The following is an 18,080-nucleotide window of genomic DNA, read 5'->3' on the forward strand; positions in this document are numbered from 1 at the left end:
GTTTGCCCAGGACAAGGCAGGGGATGCTTCTCCAGCAAGCTAAGTTTGAGAGTTTTCAAACTGGGGTAGGAGGGTCAGAGAGCAACCGGAGCAGGCCCGACAGTACACTTGCACACTCCACTTCTTCTTTCTGGAAGCAGCAGTCAGCCATGGGGCAAGAGGGTGCTGAGAAAGATAGGATGGTACTTACAGTTAAGAAGAGAAATGTTGAGATGTGTAGTTACCCCAGTAAGAACCAAATGCATTAGTGGATTCGAGTGGATGTGGGGGTGTAGGGGGGTGGAAGGGGGTGGCACTAACCAAGCAGAGCCAGTGAAGTTAGAAAATACCCAAAGGATCAAGTTAATGACACAGTTCAAGACTGGTCTGCTTGTCGCTGACCCAGAGCAACTCATCATCCACTTTGGTGGCCTCGGTTTCTTTAGCTGAGAAACAAGTGTTTGAGGGGAAAACAGCATAAAGATCCCTGGCCCAGTTACTCCGTTTTCAATATGGATAATGTGCACCTGTTCAGAACAGAGCCTTTTCAGGCTTCTTCTATACAGCCTTAGCATTCCTTTTACTTGGGAACACTTCCCCCTGCTGTCTTTTGCTGCTCAGAGCAAGGAGAGCTAGGCTGCTTCTTTTTCTTTAAAGGTTGTAGCGTGTTTACAAAGCTAAATGAAACTCTATTTACAGATTCTGTCCTGTGGTTTCAAGTGGCTTCCTCCTTCGGCTCTGGTGTCCACCCAAGGAGCCTGTTTCTCAATTTTCTGTTTTCTTTAGGGAGACAAAGAGCCTCCCCAGCCAGCCTTTGCTGAATTCCTGTTAACCCTTTATTAAGCCGGCTGACAGCTGGCTTCAGCTCCTGGTGAGTTACTGCCACACACTCCTACGTAAATGTGTCCCACCTGGCCTCATTAGGGCTCCTGCCTGGTTCTAGCTTTCTCTGTGAATGCAAATTGGGTTCTGAGTCAATACCACTGGGCCCAGGAAGATTGAGCTGCAAAGGGGGCTAGCCAACAGTCAATACAGGCGTGACCCCCCTAAACTAGAGTCCACTTGGGTCTGGTGAACTGCTCAAGGCTGGAGTAGCAGTGCATGAAGCCATAAACTAGGGTCTCCATTGCGAAGCTCGGGGTAGAAATTAAGCATTGGTGAATCCCAGCACTTGAGAAATACAGGCAGGAAAATAAGATCCTCAAAGTCCTCTTCAGCTGCATAGCAAAGTTCAAAGCTAGCATGAAACACACATAGAACTTATCTCGAAAAGGCAAAGCAAAACAAAAAGGCTTCCTTCAAGGGCTGGTTCTGCTGCAGAGAAGGTTGGACTATGTGAACTTGAGTGGATTTTTTTTTTCATGTCTCTGCTTCAGCTTTCTGAGCTCTGAATGGGGGGGGGGGGTGACTCCCTGCCTTCCTGACCTGCTTCTGGGTCTGGGATCCAGAGGATGGCCTTGAAACCCTTAGTTGAGTGCCCAGAATGCAGTTAGACCTTCATTCCAAGGTTAAGGGTAAAAAACTGGAAATTTCAGGGTTATTTTGTAGCCTTTCCCTATACATGTTAGCTGTACAAGCCACTGTGAACCAAAGTCTTTCCTTGTGGAAATGGGGAACAGGCTCCCATCTGTTTCATTTAGATGCTAAACTCTTTAATAATCTCTCTCTCTCTCTCTCTCTCTCTCTCTCTCTCTCTCTCTCTCTCTCTCTCTCTCTCTCTCTCTCTCTGTCCCCCACCCCTCCCTCTCCCTCTCCCTCTCCCTCTCCCTCTCCCTCTCTCCCTCTCCCTCTCCCTCTCCCCCTCCCCCTCCCGCTCCGTCCCCTCCCTCTCACATTGGTTTGGTTTGATTTGGTTTGTGTTTTCGAGACAGGGTGTATGTAGCCTTGGCTGTCCTGGTCTCACTATTTAGACCAGGCTGACTTCGAACTCACAGAGGCCTGCCTGTGCTTCCCCAAATGCTGGGCCTACAGTCATGCACCACTCTGGCCCTCTCTGTTTATCTCTTAAAGGTAATATGAAGGGAGCAGAAGTCCAAAAGTTGGGTAGCTACTTATTCCTTTAGTGATCCTGTTACCCTGAGCCTGAGGAGAGTCTGAGAAATGTCTTTCAGATCCACCTAGCTTGCCACAATAGCCAGCTGGACACTTCCTCGCTCGAGCATATGTTTTCTTACATCGATTCATTTGTAACAGCTATTTGCTTTTATTTCTCTCTCAGGGTGCATCATACCAGTAATTATTAAAGTTTTTAAAACAAATCTGCTCTTCCTGTGCTGCAATAAAATGAATTATACTTAGAGGAATTGATTTGGACAGCTTCAGTGTTTCATCCTTGCACAATCCTTGTCATTTGATACCTTGGCTCTGATGGGCACTTGGCTGCTTCTAAAACCCACTTTCTCTGCCAAGACTTCAGGTGGCATGGTGGCCAACTTTAAAGACAGTCAATATGAAAAGAAATTCATATCATAAAAAGATAGGAGTCTCAGAAGCTGGTCAAGCTTCTGATGTGACTCTGCGGTGTTCTCCGCATCCCAAATGGAGTACTAGGCTGCTTGTGCCATGGTCAGTGTGGGCACTGAATTCAGAAAGCTGGCGGAAAAAAAAAGGGGCGGGATACACAGGCACATGTAAGAGGAAAACAACTGAGGTTGGAAAGGGACCAGAACCTGTCTCTCAGAAGAAAAGCAACTTGGGTACCAGGAAGAAGACAGACAGATTAAATGAACTCTTTAAATGCAGTTCAGCTACCACCAAGAGGCAGATGCCATCTGAAAAAAAAAAAAGTTTTTGCTTTGGCTAGAGAGATGACTAAAGCGCTAGCCAGGGAAGATGTGTCTCCAAAGCACCTTCATGTGGGAAGATAAAACAAGACCGGACATACAGTATCAGGGGGAAAAACTTGAGACTTTTAAAAGAAAATCAGTGCCCACACACTTATTTTGACAATGCAAGCCCCGCCCCATGCTTCCTCCTTAGAAAAGGAGAGGAGGTTAGAGAGTAAAGATCCCATCTTCATCGTCCCTTGCATGAAATATGCCATTGAGGACACTCTTATCTTCAGTGTTGTCTGGCCTGTAAGAAGAGTAGGACACTGATTAAAAACCAGAAAAGGTGAGGTCACAGGACCAGCTAAGCTATGGCACCACTAACCCAGGCTGAGGACATGGGACTCAGGCGTCATTCTGCCCAAGCCTCCTATACAAGTAGGGAAACCAAAGATATAGGACACGGAGGGCTTCTGCCAACCTGTCACAATAAAGAGATTACAACTTGCTTTGAAAAGTATAAAATCATAATCTAAATGCACTTATATCCCGAGGGATCCCCAGCTCAGAACTCAGAAAGACACCTTGTAGGATCTCAGATTCCCCACCTCATAATGCACCGTTGTTAATAAATGATGTGGTGTTGGTGCAATTAATTACTTCAGTGACTTATACCGAAGCCTTTTCATTTCTCTCCCCCTGAAAAATCTATAAACAGAACAGATATTTACAATCTGGTTCCAGACACTCTTCATCTACTCTTAAAAAGAACAACAACAACAAAAAAAAAACAAACAAACAAACAAAGGCAAGCTGTGAAGCATGCTAGTCCATGAGGCAAAAGAATCAAACTCCAGGAATTATACTGAAAATACTTCATTTAGTTTTCATTATTGCAAACCCTTTTGTCGGTGACTCCACATGAACAGCAATGTGCTTTTAAAATGAGTCACCCAGGGCCGAAACAGCTCCAAGCAGACAATGCAGCGGAGTGCATGTATCCAGCTTTCACATGCGACACTCCCAATCATGCTCCCTGCTTTCCCCCGTTGTACTGTGGACACACACGTAGTGTTAACTGAGACAGAGAGTTAATGTGAGTTAAATCTCCACAGCTTTCTCCGCCTCTAACGCCATGTCTCTCCAACCCTGTGTTTAATCAGAACACAAGCGCAAATCATTAAACCGCCGAGGAGTGTCTGATCATGTGTAACAGGGTGTGTAATCATCACAACAATCAGCCATGCAGGATGAATTACCTCTTGTGTCTCTGCAAACAGTTGGCTTCTTTGACTTTCCCTGAAAAGACAAGGCCAGGATGTGAGCAGGGCTGCTTTGTGAACTGCTGGGAGAAGCCCACTCCTGTCCTAGTAGACTAGACCGGCATTGGCAAGGGGAGCCTCCCTTCCCCAGACTGCTGCATGCTGCTCTGGCCTTCAGTCCAACCCGTTCATGGCAAAGCTGCTCCTGTGTTTAGGCTATGGCATTGAGCTGTAAAACTTTTAATACATTTATATCCAGAAGTATTTTTTCATAAACCATATTTTGATCATTTTCTTGCTTCTTCAACTCCTCTCAGATCCGCCCCCCCCCCCCGACCTCCCTGCCCACTCAACTTCATTCTCCACCCTCGCTCTCTCCCTCCCCCTGAGCATTTCTTAAAAAAAAAAAACATGGAAAACAACAAAAATGAAAATCAAAACAGACGAACATACTGAAGGAAAGAAAATCAATAATAGTAAGACAAAAAATATAAAGCAAAACAAACACACACAACATAAAATGCATTTTGTTTTGGCCAACTATTCCTGGACATGGGGCCTGCCTTTGACTCTAGTTGATACATCCAATGACACTCCACTGGAGAACACTGATTTTCTCAGCAGGTATCAGTTGCAAAGGGCTTCTGTGCTAGCAGTGGGACTTTGTGTCTGCTGCCCTTCTCCACGCTGGGATTTTATCCAACTTGAACCTGCATAGGCCTTGTGCGTGCTACATACAGGCTCTGTGCACACTGTCACGGTCTCTGTGAGTCCATGTGTGCATCAGGCCTGCTGTCTGGAAGACACCGTCTCCTTGGAGTCGCCCACCACCTCTGGCTCTTATAAGCTTCCTGCCTCCTCTTCCAAATAGATCGCTGAGCCCCGAGGAGAGGGGTTTGATAAAATCCCATTTAGAGATGAGTGCTCCGACGTCTCTCACTCTCTCACATGGTCCGTTTGTGGATCTCTTTGTTATTTGCCATGTACCGCAAGCAAGAAGAAGCTTCTCTTATGAGGGTTGAACAATGCTTTGCTCTATGGATGTCAACAGTCGCATTTTTGAGTTACTTAGTAATCCTGTTTCAAGTCATCTGACTTTGTGTGTATGCATGTATGTCTAGGAATAGTCATACATGTGCGGGTTTATATGTGTATGTCGGTATCTGTGAACACCTATGTACATGCATGGGGAAGCCAGAAGTCAACTTTGAGTGTTGTTCCTCGGGAAGTGCCCACCTTGTTCTTTATGAAGGAGTCTGTTACTGTGTTAGAACTCGCCATTGCACTAGGCTGTCTGGCTGAACAGCCCTTGCGATCCAGCAGTCCCTGCCCAGCCAGCACTGGGATTAGAAGGAAATGACACAATGCTTGGCCTTTTCGCATGGATCCTGGGGCCCAAACTCAGGTCCTTTTGCTTGAGTGACAAGCACTTTACTGATTAACCTACCTCGCCAGAACCTCATTTTGGATTGTAAAGTATTTTTTATGAGATATACACAGAATCATCCAAAATAACAGCTATGGCTTCATGTAAGTGCTAATAGCAAGCCTCTGAGAAGTTCTAGATGGTTTTTGAAGTCCTCTCTGAGGACAGGTTCAGTAGTGAATATCTTGTCTTATGGCTGACTGCCATGACTGCCACAAAGCACCAATTCTCTGTTTTATAACAGCAGTGGGTGCCGTGTGCCTGTGCTTTAGATGAAAACCACAATGCTTATTTCATAGCTCAATTTTTGCAGTGTTTATAGTTTTCTCTTTGTCCTTTAAGGTCGGGAGGGTGTCAATAATAGGCTAAGTTCAGAATTTCATGACAACTTTGGACCTTGTTCCCTGAAAAATATAGGCATATGAACATGTTGGCAAACCATTTGCAAGGGTTCTCTCTCCTGAAGGCCATCTGTGGTCCCAAGCAAGCCTGCTGTAAAGACACACACAAGAGCAAGACTGCTCATGGTTTTACTCCTGTGACAGTCCTTGAGAATGTAAGATAGGGATCCAGGGGTGTTTATGACTGTATGAAAGGAGTAACCAGGTTAGAGGGATTGCTCAGTGCTTAGGAGCATAGGATATTCTTTCCTGAGGACCCAGGTTCAGTTCCCAGCACTCACATGACAGTTTACAACTGCCTGAAACTCCAGTTCCAAGGAATCTTATGCCTTCTTCTGGTTTCCATGGTGACCAGGCACACGTGTGGTGCATAGGCATATACTCAGGTAAAATAACCCACATACATGAAACCAAATAAATAAATCCATTAATTAATTAATTAGTTAATTACTAAGATAGTATCCAGCCATGGTGGCGTGTACCTTTAATCCCAGCACTCTGGAAGCAGAGACAAGCAAATCTCTGAGTTTGAGGCCAGACTGCCCTACAGAGTAAATTTCAGGACAGCCAGGGCTACACAGAGAAATTCTGTCTCAGAGGGGAAAAGAGAAGTAGAAGAAGAAAAGAAGAAAGAGAGGGGGAAGAGGAGGGAGAGGGAAGGAGGAGGGAGGAAAGGAGGAAGGGAGGGAAGGAGCTAACAACAGTCCTTTATATACAAGGCAGTAACAAAGACAGAACAAATTAGGCACAATTTGCTCATGGCTCTTTTCTCATCTTTTCATTATTAAAGTTCGAGCCTTACCAGGACAATACACAAAGCTATTTGGTTGTGATGAATTTACCTGTCACCTCCCTTTTGGGGGTGAGGACAATGAGAGAACGCATCCGTTTGGGGGATAGAAGGAAAGAGAAGGAAGCAGAAATATTCCACTCCCTGGACATCCCTGGAGTCATCTCAGCTCTAAGTACACAGGCAAGTGCCCATCCCTGCAGATCCATCACATCTGTCCCCACCCTCCTTACCTCGAAGGAGAAATGCCAGAAACAATGACACCATCAGCACAAACCCCACGCAGCAAACAATGATCAAGATGTTGGTCGATCCATTGCTCTGCCAAGACAAAGGCAAGGTGATTGGCCCCTCACTGCTGACTGCCATCATCTCCAGAAGGTACCTGAGGACATGTCTCACCCCAAGAAAGCAAGGAATGCATGCTGCCACTCTGCTCTGCTCCCTTTCTCCCCTTACACAGGCCAGGACTACAAATTGTACGCCACAGTGAGTGGGTCTCCCCACCTCAGTTGACATAATCAAGATAATTCCCAGAAAAGGTGCATGCAGAGACCTGTGACTCTGGAGTCTGTTGAGGTGACAATCCACATCACATATCACTGTAACTAAACACTACAACTAAGCCAGATACAAATGAGATTTGCCAAAGTGTCAGTACTATTTTTCCCCACTAATTTTATTTTCACTTGGAAAGATAATGTTAGTTATTTCATTAAACTATATGTTTTTTGTGTGTTTGTGCAATGAGTTTGCTATCTCTGGATCTAAATTTAATGCAAATTTTTTAAAACTATCTCAATGTTAAATTTTAGAAATTTAAAGGGCTGTTGACACCACAATGCTTGGGGCTCTGAGCCAGGCATTCAGACATCTTAAGAGGGCATTCCCAATTCCCTTCGGCCAGCTAAACTATTTCCTTCCTCCCTTCCTGTCTCATTCTCTAGCTCACAGAATCCCAGGATCAGCCAGAAACAGAAGCAAAGCGTGAGTGTCTCCAAGGAAAAATTGCCTTCATAGACATCTGCCATGCCTAATGTTTTTACTGACGCTACTTTAATCATTTTTACAATAAATATAAATGAAAGGAAATCTCAAAAAAAAAAAAAAACCCAGCAATTGTGGAAGAGGTGTTGGCACCATAGTTACATCAATAACGTGGGCTTTACACAAGACTCACATAATGATTTTGTATGTTTTCATAAATAGTTTTCTTCTTGGTTTCAAAGCATCTGTGCATGTCAATCAATAGCACTTCTGCCAAGAGTACAAGTTCACAAACCTTTGATCACTACACAATAGTTTCTATGCATTTTGCCCTTTACCAATAGTCTATTCTCCCAAGCTCATCAGTGAAAATCCAATCTAGGAATTTTTTTTAATAAAAAAAAATGCTTACCATACTTTGCAGATCTGTTACCTCATCTGATTCACCCTCCTTCATCGTCATTAATTCTGGGAAGGGAAAGAAAGAGAAATGTTAGACTTCCTGAGCTAAGCCAGATGATAGCTCTAATTCTGTAATGCCATCTTTCTCTTTGTACAAGTGATTTATGCCGATTTGTTCTGATATGGTTCTATTGCTGCTCTCCATCAAGACCCCATAGGAACAGAACATCTCCCTTTCACACTTGAGTGGAAGGTGAGGTAGAAAGCAAATATTTGACCTTGATCTTCCTTCCTTCCTTCCTTCCTTCCTTCCTTCCTTCCTTTCTTCCTTCCTTCCTTATTAAAAAAAAAATTCTTACAATCTTTTTTAAAAAAAGGACATTTATGTTTATCTTATGTGTACATGTGAGCGCTGCATGTATGTATGCACACAACATCTGTGTCTGGATCCCATGGAGGCCAGAAGGAGGTATCAGATCTTCTAGAACTGGAGTTGCAGGCAGTTTTGAGCTGCCTGATATGGGATCTGGGAACTAAACCTGGGTCCTCTGTAAGAGCAGCAAGTGGTCTTGACCACCAAGTCATCTCTCCAACCCCTAAAACCTTTAGAAATTGCATCTTACTTAGTGTGTGAACATGGGAGGAAGGGAGGTGTATGTGTGCATGTGCACACGTGAGAATCTGCTTGTCTCAGTACTCAAATACGTGTGAAGGGCAGAGGACAGCAAATGGGAATCACTTCTCTCCTCTCACTGTGCTGGTCCTGAGGACTCAGCTCAGATGGTCAAGCTTGGTGGTAAAAACCTTTACCCATCAAGCCATCCCGAGAAACCTGGCTCTGATTTTTCTAGAAGCCCCAGCAATCCATTCAAGATTTTTTAAAAAAGATTTCTTATTTATTTATCATGTACATGGTGCTCTGCCTACATGTATACCTGCATACCAGAAGAGGGCATTAGATCACATTATAGATGGTTGTAAGCCACCATGGGGTTGCTGGGAATTGAACCCAGGACCTCTAGAGGAGCAGTCAGTGCCCTTAACCTCTGAGCCATCTCTCCAGGCCCCCATTCAAGATTCCTATTCAGCATGGAAAACAGTCTTTCAGCTAACAAATAGTTATTGAGACTTTATTAGCAGCCATCCTGCTGGCTATACTCTAGACCTCTTGGAATTTACCACATAATGCATAAAAACCAAGCTTAAACAGTAGCATAGCAATCTTGGTAAATGATGAGCTCCGTACCCAACAATGGTACAATGAGATATCATAAGAGTCTGTCATCTAATATGTCTTATCCACCAGAATGTCACTGTGGAATGCATTGTTCATGTTTGTTGCTGCTGCTGTGAACCTGCTATGGCAACAACAGCATGACCCTACAGCAAAGGCAATTCTGTATATTTGATAGCAGATGGTTGTCATGGCTTATTCACTGCCCTATTCCTTTTATTGTTATTTTAGAATACGGACTTTCTACTTAGAAAAACATGGTAAGTATAATACAACATCCCCTGTTTCTCTAGCAGCAGACTCATGCCTCTTGCGCTCACCATGTCTCTTGATTGCAGCATTTTCCCTTCATGCATTTGATTCGATATCCTGTTTTCTTTCTCATGGATTACACTATGTATTGTGTGTGTGTGTGTGTGTGTGTGTGTGTGTGTGTATGTGTGTGTCTCTGTGCGACCGTGCGAACGTGTGTGTGTGTGTGTGTGTGTGTGTGTGTGTGTGTGTGTGTATGCCTGTGTGTGCACATGTCCATATATACACCACACACACACACATAATTTATATACCATGTACATGTGCATATGACACACACACACACACACATCATGTAACTGAATCATGTAGCAAGCCTTTTAGAATTTGGAAGTCAACTCTGTGGTGGTTTCACACGTATCACCTCACTTTGAAGACACCTCATCATTAAGCAACATGGAAGGCTGAAAAACAAACAAACAAACAAACAAACAAAAACCAACCCACCATACAAAATCACATGGATAAAGAGTACAGGATAACCCCCGGGTGAATCATATGAACACAGACTGTTCTGAAGGGCCAAGAAAGCTTCTATGAAAGGAGATGTTTAAACTGAACTCTTCCTGGGCATCTGTCAAGTGCTAAGCACTGTCTAAGGTGCTTAAAACACCGAGATGACTGCAACATAGACCTTATGACCCTTGGCACATTGACAGTGTGCCAGACGTCAGAAGGCATAGGACAGAAGACTGTTTTAGACTCCCAGACCAAGAGCAATGACAGATATGTACAAATTGCTGAGGAGGGCAGACCTACCAGAGACACACAGCTCAAGAACCAAAGCCCAGGCATGTATCTATGACAACGCACTCCACCGGCTCAGAGTCCCTATCTGCCTGTTCAACAAAACCTGCCACATACTTGGTATTCAATAAGTGTCTGTCAAATTGACAACTAAGAGGAGGCGAGGCTGTGTAAGAATTAGCTGGGCAAGGAGTGGCAACAGGGTGAACACAACCAGCCAAACCGGTGGAGGCACAAAACAGCATGGTTCCCATGCCGGTACGCAAGCAACTGTGAAGATGGAACATGAAAGACAGGGGTAGCCAGAGATTACCTAGCAGGTAGGGCCTAGCCGTGCAGGGCTTTGGTTTTAACATGGTAGGACTCCGTTGGGCTCTCAGGCCATTAGCAGCCACAGGAATGTTTATGCTGGGTGGACGAGGGAATAGCACATCTGGACCTCATCTGATTCTGGTTCTAAAGCCCAGCGCTGATAGCAAGGGTAAGAGACAGATTATAAAAATGTTTGATAGGAAATAGGAACAACAGATTCTTGTCACTAAATGTGGGCTACAGAGAAATGGTGGCCTTCAGTAATTCCCACTGAAGACACAGGACTACCACCTAACTATTGACAAAGACGGCGAGGAAGGAAGAACAGGGGTAGATTTCTGAGGGAGACGGGTTATGAGTCCGGTCAGAGGTACTATCCTGTATGCGCCATTAAACAGCTGATCTGCTTGAATCCAAATCCTCTTTGTAAAAAAATAAAGTACTCTCTTCCCTGGGAATCCTCTGTATGCAGCAAGCAGTGAAGGTCTTCAGCTGGTATATCCCCTGAGAAAGGGGGAGATCCTGGCAAATCCCAGATGGGCTGGGAAGCTGCAAGAGGAAAAAAAGCAAGCAAACAAACAACAAATCCAGAAGGACCAAACAGGGAGGCCCAAAAGTAAAAGCAGAGCCAGAAGCCAGGGAACAGAAAAAGCATCCAAGAAGAACACAATATACTTAAAATAAGACCCTATAACAAAAATAGTACATAAAAACCAGAGAGCTGGCAAGACGGTTGGATGGGTAAGAACACGTACTCTGCAAGCATGAGAATGAGTTCAAACCTCCAGGACGTTGTTGCAACCCCAGGATTGGAGGAAGGGGTAGAGACAGGCCGACCTGAAAGCTAGCTGGTCAACAGGCCAGCGTGGCTGTATTGGCTGGTTTCGTGTGTCAACTTGGCACAAACTGGAGTCATCAGAGAGGAAGGAGCCTCAGCTGAGGAAACACCTCCACGAGATCCAGCTGTAAAGGCATTTTCTTAATTAGCGATCAATGGGAGTGGGTGGGGCCATCCCTGGGCTAGTGGTCCTGGGTTCTATAAGAAAGCAAGTTGAGCAAGCCATGGGGAAGGAAGCAAGGCAATAAGCAGCATCCTCCATAGCCTCTGCATCAGCTCCTGCCTCCAGGCTCCAGCCCTGCTCAAGTTCCTGTTCTGACTCCCTCCAACTACGATCTGGAAGTGTAAGCTGAACAAAGCATTTTCTTCCCATCTTGACTTTTGTTAGTGGTGTTTCATCATAGCAATAAAACTCTAAACTGGGCAGTGGCGGCACATGTCTTTAATCCCAGTGCTTGGGAGGCAGGGTCAGGTGGATCTCTGTGAGTTCGAGGCTAGCCTGGCAAGGCTACACAGAGAAACCTTGTCTCGAAAAACAAAACAACAACAACAAAACAAAACAAAAACCAAACAATCAAAAAACAAAACTAAGGCACTGGCAGAACCAGTGGGCTTCCTGTTCAGTGAGGAACCTTGTCTCAAGACAATAAGATAAGAGAGCAACAGGATAGGGTCACAGCCACCATCCTGCATTGACCCCTACATGCATGAGTGCACACATGCTTGAACCCAGGTATTCACACGCATTTTCTGTGCACATATACACAAAAAAGCACAGAGAGGGGTCCTGATTATTAGAACATTCAGCCCAATAACCACTGAAATCAATCACTTGGATTTTCTCCCCAGCTTTCCAGCACTTGAGACAGAAGAAGTTTTCGTAGCGTAAATGTTACCAGAGAGCTTACTTGTTCTTTGGGGAAACTGGGTTGTTGAATTCCTGGGAGCAAAAAAATACAAGGCGGAAAGTCAGTGTTGTTTTCCTCTCCTACAACTAAGCTATTGTTGCTGTTTGTTTTCTGTTATTCTCTTCCACAGCTGGAAATTGCAGGTAAGAATTCAAAACTCCTCCCTTTGTTCTGCAGAATCTTATTGTACTGTAATCATCCCTGATGGAGCAGCTTGAAATTGAGGCTATCACACAGAAGGCCAGCCTGGGTCAGCTTTATCAGAGCTAATCTGTTTTAAAGTGGAATGGTCTAACATAAAAGACACTTTGCAAACACCGGCACTGTGATGTGATAGCAAACAGCAGCCTCCCAACACACACACACACACACACACACACACACACACACACACACACACACACACACACCTTTATAGAAATGTGAGAAGTCAAATGGAACATTCTCCAAAGGCCACAGTGCTGTGCACGAAACAGTGACAGGAGACAGATCAGTGGTTTCTTTCTTCCCTGTGAAATATACGCATGCCAGCCATCTGGGATGGGGCTAGTGGCAGTTTGTATAGCTGGAGCCAGCAAGACTGCTAGTTTTAGATCCTGAAGGCCCTGAGCTCCATATAGGTATGGCAGAGCAGGAGACACACAGAACCTGCTGATAAAGCAATGGTTATGGAAATGACTCAGAGCTTCAACAGTGTTGGGCAAGGGACCATACCTGGACTTAGTTATGCATAGTTCTTGCCTTGGATTAAAAGCATCACTTTAGGACCCTGAAGATGGACTTGAGAGGGGAGGAGACACTGTATCCCTCTGTCCCTCTTTCACTTAATAAATCTCCATTTTTCTGCTGTTTTGTATTAGCTTAGCTCTTGAAACCGGCTTGTAAGGGAAGGTGGATAAACTGAACCTGACTAGTTGGGACACATGTTGTGACCCACAAATTCAGTAACACTGACTCTGACCTTCTGCTCTCTGGAGTCCACCTGAGTGTTGGCAGCTTCCTCTCTGACCTGTTAGCTGGCTTTTCTTCTCTCCCAAATGTTATTCCCTTAACATGAGGGAGGGAGAAGGAATATTCCTTTTCTTCACCGCTCCCTTCATCCAACTTGTTTTCTCAGGATATCTGGGGGTGACCCAACAGGAACTTCCTTTTCTCCCTAACCTCTATCATCTCCTATACAATAAAATATAGAAAGCCTAGGTTCACAATCAAAGGGGCCTATGAGTCAAACTCTGGTAAATTCCTTAGCCTTTCCAAACCCATTTCTTCTACATAATTGACAAAATAACTAACTCTCACTGTGGATCTAGACAATGCCTTGCAATGAAGCAATGCAGGGTAGCCCCACACCCAGCACCAGCACAGAATAAGTACTTGATAAGTGTCTTGCACTAACACCAACTCCAAAATTACATCTCTGGCCTTGAACTACCCCTTGGGATATAATATACAAGAAAGGACTGGCTTTCCAGCAAGCTCTTGCTCAGCAAGATTACTGAGTCATCACTGTAATTAGTTTGGTCAGAAAGAAGAGCCATTGATTAAAGGCACACATCCCTGCCTCACAACCCGGTCATCCCTGACACAGCTGACAATCAGACATTACTCAGAAGTATTTCAAAGTCAACCTCTACCACGTTTTATTCTGCTCCATGTGGGTTCCTTTCCTGGTTAACACTTGCCATTGATTTTACTTCAAGCGTTGTAGGGGCTGACAGGGTATCCTGTCTGCCTCCAGTCTTGCCCCTGTCTAATAAACCCTCCACACTTTGATAGAAAATTTTTCCCTCAGACAGAACTAAAAACATCATTCCCTACTCTGAAAACACAAATGGTTCCTAGTGCTTAGTAAACAAACTAAATAGTTTGGCCCTACTTGGCAACATGCTCTCTGGACACAAATGGAAGAGTGTATTCCATAGGGCCTAAATGTAATCCAGGTAGGGGTATGACTCAGAAACCACATTAAATGTTGAGGGACCATCATGCACTCCCATAATTCAAGCCTCCTGAAGAGCCCAGCCCTTGAAATAGAATAGGTATCATGGGTGGACAGGGGCGGGGGTAAGGGTGGGGTTGAGAGTGGGGATGGCAACAGAAGGTGTCAGGTGTGGGGAGAACAGAGGGAGAGAATACTGGAAGAAACAACTGGAATGGTGTGGGAGCGTAGGAGGAGGAGCATCTCTAGGATGAGCTAGAAAGCAAGGGCAATGGAAACCCCTAGGAATCTGTGCTAAGACTACTAGCAATGTGGGAGGTGGAGCCTGAGCTGGCCATCTCCTGCAACCAGGCAAGACTTCCAACAAGTTGTGCAGGGATAAAAATGGAACAGAAATTGAGAGAGCGGCCAACCAATGACTGGTCTAGCTTGAGACCCACGCCATGAGAAGGAGCCCACTCTTAACACTGCTAATGATATTCTGCTATCCTTGCAAAGAGGAGCCTAGCATATTTGACATCAGAGAGGCTTCATCCAGCAACGGATGGAAACAGATGCAGAGGCCACAGCCAAACATTAAGCAGAACTTGGGGAATCCTGCAGAAGAGGGGAATCCTACATAAGATTGTAGAAGCCAGAGGAGAAAAGGACACCACAAGAAAACCTACAGAATCAACTAACCTGGGCCCATAGGTGCTCACAGAGACTGAATCACCAACCAGGGAGCAGGCATGGCACTGACCTAGGCCCTCCACACATGTGTAACAGTTGTTTAGCTTGGTCTTCAAGTAGGAATCCAAACAGTGGGACCTCTGACTCTGTTGCCTGCCTATAAGAGCCTTTTCACCTACTTGTCTGCCTTGTCTAGCCTGACTAGAAGAGGATGCATCTAATCTTACTGCAACTTGATATGCCAAGGCTGCATATTCATGGGCATGGGTGGCCTCCCTTTTTCTGAAAAGAAACAAAGGAGGAGTGTTGGGGGTGGGGATTAGGCAGTAGCTAGGAGGAGAGGAGAGAAAGGAAACTGTGGTCGGATGAAAAGGAAATAATAATTTTTTTTAAAAAAAGAAAAGAAAAACTACCCCTCTCCTAGCTTATTGTCTCCATTTGGTTAGATTATTAATCCACCTCTACCGATTTTATGTTCTCTTGAGTCTGCCTATCTTTGTCCATGCTGGACCCCCATCCATCCACTCTTTTCTGATCAATGAAATCCTTCAGGATTACAGAGTTTATTTACAATAAGTTGGCTTACGTCATCCCAGACTCTGGTTCCCTTTTCCAAGGTAGAATCTATTTCTTGATCCCTTGTAGCCGCCAGTGCACCTTTCCACTCTCTTCACAACAAAACAACAACAACAGAACACAATGGATAGTAGTTGTTGATACATAACCCTGTATACAACCCAAAGCATGGGACACTTTTGACTAAAATAGCCATGGCTTACTAGGTTTTTGTTTTACTTTGCTTTGCTTTGCTTTAAGAAAGGATCTCACAGCTCCCAGGCTGGCCTTGAACTCATCATGTAGCTGAGGACTACTGGAACTTCCTCCGGTCTCTACTTCCTGAGTCTTGAGATTATAAAGGAGGATCTCAGTGTTGGGTTTCTGTTGTGATGGAGACGGAGCCCAGGGCCTTGCACATGCTAGTTGAGCACTCTTACCAATTGAGCTCCAACCTCAACCCCGGCTTATTCATTTGTCCATGCCCTTTGTCATTTATAGAGTGGCAAATAAAGATAATATGACCCATTTTCACGTGTCTAAACCAAATGTAGAAGGAAGTATAAGAAACTCTACTTCTAGTCATACCTTCCTCTGCTAATCCTCTGACCTAATGAAAAAACACGCTTGCTTTGGAAAAACGAAGCTTGGGGTGGCTTTGCAGCGGAAGTTACAGCAACAGAAGGTAAAAGAAGAATTATTTCCCCAAACACCCTTACCATATTTTGCCAACATTTGGTCTCTAGAACCAAGAAAAGGAAACTAAGTATCATGAGCAAAGAAAAATGGCATATTGCCTGAACAGTGTTTGCTGTTGCCAGCCATACTAAGCTGATCTCACAGTTCTCCCTGCATCTGAGCACACACTGCTTTGACTTCACCTGGTGACAGGCATGTGGTGCGATCAAGCTATGTCGTTTTGTATCGTATAAGACAGTGGGTTTCAGCCCTGAGAGAGTACACCTTATAAGAAGCAGTTGACTCAGTCTTGCAGGCTACCTCTGCATCTTTTGGTGCATGTAAATACCATACACTGTCCAAGGTAACTCATGAGGCCCAGACTGATAAGTAACTAAAGGTTGGTAGTACTGCACTCTAAATTTATCAAAGCAGACAAGGCCCATATTAACACAAGGGCATTATTAAAATCCTATCAGAAAAAAAAAAGTAGGGCTTGAGAACTTACTGAGCACACCAGACATGACAATTGCAGCACCTTCACCTGAACCCATAAACAGGACATTTAACATTAGAATGGTAATGGCCCCACCAACCCATCATCTGACTGCCCACTGTATGATCAAGACACCAACAAGGAAAGAACCCCCCAAATGTCCTAATGGTTTCATCTCAGCATTGTCCCCATTGTGGACACAGTTTACTCACATTGCTGTCTGTCTGCCCATTTATTGTTCCTGATGCTGCCCTTACCTCTATGACCTCCATGATCCCACACCCTGTTCTATAACTCACCTCAGTCCTATGGCCTGACTTGAACTGGTGCCTCCAGCAGACCTCCTGAAGAGCTCATTGCCTTATTTCTACAGATTCTCTTTATATCTCTAACATTCTTTTGACTCTGGCACCAACAAAGCCTTTTGAATTCCTTGAATGCTTCTGATGCTGATACCCACCTACCCACCCATCCCCCAAAAACACTAACCTTCAACCCTTTTGTAACTATTACATTGCATATATATGTACAAATGTGTCGATATGTTTTCTCTGTGATATGTAATGTGTAATCTGAAAGTTATTATTAGTACTTAAAATTCAAATAAAAGAACTTGCAATCAGCCAGCTATCGTGGGAATTCCTGAGCCCTTGGCAAATCACAGACAATGAAACCAGTGTGTCCTGCCAATCTGTTATTTAATAAATTCTGACATTGTGGAAAGATGCTGTCCATTTATGCTCTGACATAGTATACTAATAATAGTGCAATGATTCATTTAGGGGCTGAGAGAATAATAAACATTAGAAATGAATACAAAACCCTGCCATCAAGAAAGCTGTTGAGAAAAAAATAGCAGCCAGGCCTGGAACATAGGTCAGTCCTAGATGGTTGAGGAAGAGATCTGGAAAACACTTGCCTACCAAGTGCAAGGACCTTCAATCCCCAGCACCTGTGTGAAAATGTATGTGTTATGCCATGCACTTGTAGAGGCAGGAGGATCCCTGGGGCTCATTGGACAACAGTCTAGTCTACTCGGTGATCTCCAGGCCAAAGAGGAGGATGGATGTTGACTTGAAGATAACATCTGAGTTGAGGCTGTCATCTGGCTTTCTCATTCACAGGTACTTGCCCCCCTCCCCCACTCCACCCTAAACATATAAATGTATCCAGACACATACACATTAAAAAGAGGGTTGTTGGTTTGGAGGAGCCAGCCCTTTTTGGGGATAGGTTCCCACAATTCTATAAATATTATTCCTCTATGCTACTTCCCAATCTTAGGTTCTTAGACTTACCATTAAAATGACGATCCCTGAAACGTGGCTTTAAGTCTTAGCTCTCACTTTTGTAGCTGTCTGATCTTGGACACCA

At 44.5% G+C, this 18,080-nt stretch overlaps 1 protein-coding gene across 1 annotated transcript in view; it reads right to left on the reverse strand.

The window, feature by feature from the left end:
- Window positions 1-1,811: 1,811 nt before the first annotated feature.
- Window positions 1,812-18,080, reverse strand: part of LOC311586445 (T-cell immunoglobulin and mucin domain-containing protein 4-like) — a 30,957-nt gene continuing 14,688 nt past the window's right edge. Inside the window, exons 6-9 of the mRNA XM_084762444.1 lie at window positions 8,026-8,081; window positions 6,860-6,947; window positions 4,007-4,046; window positions 1,812-3,054 (exon numbers count right to left, since the gene is read on the reverse strand). Coding sequence (XP_084618570.1) covers window positions 2,973-3,054; window positions 4,007-4,046; window positions 6,860-6,947; window positions 8,026-8,081 — 266 coding nt within the window. The 3' untranslated portion in view covers window positions 1,812-2,972. The remainder of the gene's footprint in view (window positions 3,055-4,006; window positions 4,047-6,859; window positions 6,948-8,025; window positions 8,082-18,080) is intronic.

Source organism: Acomys minous (genome assembly GCF_964271855.1).
Source record: "Acomys minous genome assembly, chromosome: 16".
Classification (NCBI taxonomy): Eukaryota; Metazoa; Chordata; class Mammalia; order Rodentia; family Muridae; genus Acomys; species Acomys minous.